The sequence below is a fragment of the Vigna unguiculata genome, chromosome 11 (assembly GCF_004118075.2).
Source record: "Vigna unguiculata cultivar IT97K-499-35 chromosome 11, ASM411807v1, whole genome shotgun sequence".
NCBI classification, from domain to species: domain Eukaryota; kingdom Viridiplantae; phylum Streptophyta; class Magnoliopsida; order Fabales; family Fabaceae; genus Vigna; species Vigna unguiculata.
In genome coordinates, this window is record NC_040289.1 from 17,570,669 (window position 1) to 17,576,698 (window position 6,030).

The 6,030-nt window shown below is 39.3% G+C and overlaps 1 protein-coding gene across 1 annotated transcript; it reads right to left on the reverse strand.

Moving 5' to 3' along the window:
* Positions 1 to 1,504: 1,504 nt before the first annotated feature.
* LOC114169193 lies at positions 1,505 to 3,703 on the reverse strand (the record flags this gene model as incomplete). Its single annotated transcript, XM_028054230.1, has 2 exons — positions 2,417 to 3,703; positions 1,505 to 2,362 (listed from the first exon to the last, which is right to left on the reverse strand). Coding segments are annotated over exons 1-2 (2,145 nt in total), but the record flags the coding sequence as incomplete, so codon positions are not given.
* Positions 3,704 to 6,030: the final 2,327 nt, after the last annotated feature.

Genomic DNA, 6,030 nt, shown 5'->3' on the forward strand with positions numbered 1-6,030 from the left:
CCAAGGCAAACACAACAGCCAATAATTCCTTCTCAGTCGTGGTGTAGTTAGCCTGCGCTGTATCCAATGTTCTGGAAGCATAATATATCACATGTGATAGCTTCCCATCTTTTTGTGCAAGCACCGCTCCTACTGCAAAGTTTGATGCATCACACATCAGCTCGAACGGTAATGTCCAGTCAGGTGGCTGGATGATAGGAGTGGTGGTAAGCGCCTTTTTCAATGTATCAAATGCATCTTTGCACCTCTCTCCAAAGTCAAATACTATATCCTTTTGCAACAGGTTGGAGAGAGGGTTGGCTATCTTGCTGAAGTCCTTGATAAACCTCCTGTAAAATCCTGCATGTCCAAGAAAAGATCGAACCTCTTTCACAAAAGAGGGGTAAGGCAATTGTGAAATAATATCAATTTTAGCAGGATCTACAGATATACCATTCTTAGAAACAACGTGACCTAAAACTATACCTTGTTCCACCATAAAATGACATTTTTCAAAATTTAGAACAAGGTTAGTTTCTTCACATCTCTCCAAGACTCTAGCAAGATTAGACAAGCAATGATCAAAAGATGAACCATATACACTAAAATCATCCATAAAAACCTCAATACAATGCTCCAACAAATCTGTAAAAATACTCATCATACATCGTTGAAATGTTCCAGGAGCATTGCAAAGGCCAAATGGCATTTTTCTATAAGCATATGTACCGAATGGACAAGTAAAAGTAGTCTTATGTTGATCCTCTGGGGCAATACAAATCAGAAAATACCCAGAGAATCCATCAAGAAAACAGTAATGAGACTTACCTGCCAATCAATCTAACATCTGGTCCATGAATGGTAAAGGGAAGTGGTCCTTCCTGGTGGCCTGGTTTAGTCTTCTATAATCAATACAGACCCTCCAGCTATTCTGAATACGAGTAGGAATCAACTCGTTCTTCTCATTCTTGACCACGGTGATCCCAGATTTCTTGGGGACCACATGTACAGGACTCACCCAAGTGCTGTCAGAAATGGGATATATAATACCTGCTTGTAGCAACTTGGTGACTTCTTTCTTCACAACCTCCATCAGCTGAGGATTCAGTCTCCTCTGAGGTTGCCTCACTGGCTTAGCATCCTCCTCCAAGAGTATTCTGTGCATGCAGAAAGAAGGACTAATACCAGGAATATCTGCCAAAGTCCAGCCTATTGCTCGCTTGTGATCTTTGATAACCTGCAATAGCTTTTGTTCCTGCTCGTTAGTAAGCAAGGCAGATATAATAACAGGGAGTTTCCCATCCTTCTCAAGATAAACATATTTCAAATGAGATGGTAAAGGTTTCAACTCCAAAGTGGGTGGCTGTTCCGCAGATGGCAACATTTTATTGCCTAAGGTAATTTCAGCCACCTCAGCATCACACTTGGACGCCACAGAGGTATCAAATAGTGACACCGCGTCCTCAACATCACCTGTTTTAAAATTTTCTCTTTCGTCTAAAATTGAGCCCGAAACATTCGAAAAAGAAAAATCCAAAGAAGAAGAAAAACCAGATAAAACGTCCAAAAGTCCAAAAGCATAATTGTTCACTACATTACTCAATAAATCAATGCAAAACAAAGAATGGTCTTCAATTGGGTGCTTCATGGCTTCTAGCACGTTGAACTGCACCTTCTCATCTCCTATCTCCATAGTCAAGGATCCTGCATGCACGTCTATCTTGGTACGTGCTGTCATCATGAATGGTCTTCCCAAGATGATTGTGGTTGAACTCATTCCTTCATCATCCTTCATATCCAAGATGTAGAAATCTGCAGGAAAAATTAACTTGTCCACACGGACAAGAACATCTTCTAGCACACCTGCAGGGTTAACTGTGCTACGGTTGGCCAACTGAATGACCACACCAGTAGACTTAAGAGGTCCAAGATGAAGTGAAGTAAAAACAGATAAAGGCATTACATTAATGGAAGCTCCTAAATCTAACATAGCATTGTCAAACTTAGTACTACCTATAATGCAGGGAACAGAAAACATACCTGGATCCTTACACTTTTGCGGCATTCTGACTGCAGGCTTCTTAATTAAGCTAGAGACATTTCTTCCCATGTTCACTACCTCTTTGTCCATAATACGCCTTTTATGTGTACATAATTCTTTGAGAAACTTGGCGTATTTAGGAATTTGTCTCACAGCATCCAACAAAGGAATGTTTATCTCCACTTTCTTGAAAGTATTCAGGATTTCTTTGTCTAACTCCTCCATCTTTTTAGTTTTTGGTTTCAAACGGTTTGGATAGGGAGGAGGAGGAGAATAAGGAGAAGGATTTTCAGAGGAAGTATTAGGGGATACCAACCTGGAGTTATCACTGGGTGCAGGCATCTCAGATGTTGCTTGTGTTGCTTCATCTGATCTTCCTCTTTCATCATTAGGTACAACTTCATTGTCCTTATCTTCATCTTCTTGGGCATCCCCAAGACCTTGTATTTGCTTACCCGATCTTAAAGTAATAGCACTTACATTTCTCGGGTTGATTACAGTTTGTGCAGGCAAATTGCTTGAGCCTTGTTGAGACTTCATCTGATTTAACTCATTTGCCATTTGTCCAATCTGGTTCTGCAAGTTTTGATTGGTTGCTTCCATCGTCTGTTTCAACTCATTGATTTGTCCCTTCATCATGTCAGCCATCATTTTCATCATTGCTTCCATGTTTGAATCACCAGAGGTTGCAGCTGGTTGTGGTTGTTGCCTCTGTTGAGGTGGAACATAGACTTGTTGGTGTTGAGGCTGTTGATTTCCCCATTTCTGGCTGGGATATCCCTTCCAATCTGGGTTGTACTTGTTGGAGGACAAATCATGGTTGTATTGCTGCCGAGGTGGTCTATTATTGCCATAGATGTTTGCAGCATATGCTTGAGGTTGTTCATTGTCTAACGTCCCTGTCTCTTTTAACATAGAACAAGCCTCTGTAGGATGATTAGTAGAAGCACAAATTCCACATAAAGTAGAAGGGATAGGCTTTTTCTGTAAGTCTGTCAAGGTCCTTACCATGGCTGCTAAGTCATCCAACTTCCCTTCTAATTTCTTGTGATCTGCAACATACGATGCTTCTACTCCATGGGTTCCCTTCAATAGAGTTATAGAATTACTCCTTGTGGAAAATTGTTGATGGTTCGACGCCATAGTTTCAATCAATTGTCTTGCATTTGTTGGCGCTTTGTCCACCAATGACCCTCCACTTGCAGCATCTATCATTTGTCTATCCATGATACTCAATCCCTCATAAAAGTATTGAATGAGGAGATGCTCGTTTATTTGGTGATGAGGACAGGAAGCACACAACTTTTTGAATCTCTCCCAATACTCGTGAAGACTTTCTCTTTCTTGCTGCCTTATCCCATAAATATCTTTACGAATAGCAGCAACTCTAGATGCTGGAAAAAACTTTTCCAGAAATAATCTTTTCAGAGTCTCCCAGGTATTGATGGATCCTGGCGGAAGGCAGTATAACCAATTCTTAGCGGCATCTTGCAATGAGAATGGAAAAGCCTTAAGCTTGATATGTTCCTCTGTCACTGTTGTAGGTCTCATGGATGAACAAACAACATGAAATTCCTTCAAATGATGGTACGGGTCTTCTCCTGCTAATCCATGGAATTTGGGTAAAAGATGGATTAACCCAGACTTAAGCTCACATTCTCCATCTGGATATTGGATGCACATGTTTTGTGTAATTGCTGCATCCGGTGAAGCCAACTCTCTTATTGTTCTTTCTTCCATTCTATCTTCTTGAATTTCTGGTTCAGGTGATGGATCAGAAGATATGTTAATCACCGGAGGTGATTCTAGTGGTACACTTTCAGTGGTAGGTTCAGATGATGATGGTGCTCCTTCAGTAGAACACCTGAGTTCAAGTCTCCTACGTGATTTACGCAAGTTCCTTTCAAGTTCTGAATCAAGTTGATAAAATTGACCCGGATTGGCCCGAGTCATGCACTATGCAGTCCACCTGAAAGTGTTTCCCTGCGTGTTTTTTTTTCTTCCTATTCTTGTTTTGGAGAAAGATTTCAAGAAAGAAATAAATTAAGATGTCGTTGGGTCTACTCCCAGGAAAGAGAGGTGCGTCACAGTGGACAACTTAAATACCAAGTCTTTCCTAGAAAGAGTTTTCCAAACTAGTCTCAAAAATTTCTTAAAAGAAATTCTTAATCAAAACAAAAATAGAACTTTGCTTGGAGTATATTAACAGAAAACTAGATACTACAAAATAACAAACTATATCAAACGTATATGCGTAAAATAAATAAAAATAAAATAAAAAAAATAAAATAAAATAAAAATAAAAATAAAATAAAATAAAATAAATAAATAAAAACAGAATCAAAATAAAAGAAATACTAACCGTATTCCCCGGCAACGGCGCCAAATTTGATATCGCTGTCGTTGGGCGATCAAATTACGACTACTTTAGCAACTTCAGTATTGCCAGTTTGTAGTGAAGAAAATAGTTAGGGTTAAGATAACCCTGAGTCGTCTCACAACGAATACGGAATTGATCTCAAATATTTGATTCTTAAAAATGCAATTAGCAATTATAAAAATAGGGGGTTTTGATATGCAAAGAAAATGACACGGAAGATTGTAAACACAGTAATAGTAAATAGGTCAATTCCACTGCTTTTTCTAAATAAGATTCTTCATTGGTTATCTAGAGATTATTGTTAAATTAATTATTGTTGTTGATTTACAAATAAATCAATGTAAACACTCAATTCATTTGTTGGCATCCTCACTTTTAATCAAAGTACAGTCTCAATTAAAAGTGAGAATTGTTAGATTATCCATAGTTAATTCAATCAAAGTACAGTCTCAATTAATTTTACTATGCCTAATCATGTCTATTCCTTTGTTCCTTTACCAAATAGAAAACTTAATTAATCAAAGTAAAGTCTTGACTAATTTTGGTTAAAGTAATTACCTCTAATCAAATTAAAGTCTCAATTATTGGCAAAAACTTATTTAATCAAATGAAAGTTTCTAAACAAAATTAAAGTAAAGTCTCAATTTAATTTAAAAACCTTTTAACTCATATGATTAGCATGCATGTAGATTTAAAATCATTATTTTCTATTCGATTAAGAAGCAAAGGACATAGGTAAACAAAAACCACAACAATAATCAAAATAACAAAACATATAAATTCATCTAACCTCAGAATCCATTTAAGAAATTACAGTGGAATCAACCCTAAAAGCTTAGCCCTCCATGGCTTTGATGGAATACATGATAATATGATGAAGGAAAGAAAATAAAAGAAGAGAATGAAAGATGTGGTGGAGATAGTATCTGCCAAAACCAGAGAGTTCTAAGTGTCTAAGCTGTCAGCTGTAAAATTGTCGGTCGTCCCCGTTTCTGCTCCCTTAAGTCTCTTTATATAGGCTTCAACTGGACTTTGGGCTTTATCTGTCAGTTGCTAAAATCTTTTATTTTTATTTAATTAATTAGCAACTTAATTCATGTCCAATTTCCAATTCTGCCCCTCTCATTTAAGCATTTTTACAAAATTGACCAGAGTTTGACCAGTTTGACCAAAGTTGACCAGAGTTGACCAGTTTTGACCATTTCAGTGTCCATTGAGAGGATGACACGTGGCAGCTCCTTCTCTCTCCCAAATTAGGGTTTCCGCTTGCTCCTTTGGCTGCAGAGAAGTGCAAGGTTCGTGTGGAAGCTGCTGCGACGGCGTGGTGGCTTCTCCGGTGGGCGCGGTGGTTGCAGGTGCAATGGTGGCACTGGTTCGCGCGAAGATGGTGCTACAGAACAAGTGGTGAAGAGGCGTTGCTATTCGTGGTGGCCGTGCGCGGAGGCGCGCTGCAGAGGTTGTGAGTGCCTCCTCGCGGTGGTCAGAAACGCGGAGAAGATGGAGATGGCGGTGTTCTGGTTCGCTCTCGGTGGCTGCCATGGGTGACGCGTTGTGGAGAAGCTTCGCGGAGGAGATGAAAATGGCGTCGCGATGGTGGAAGATGGTGGCGGAACAGTGGCGTTCTGCGCGA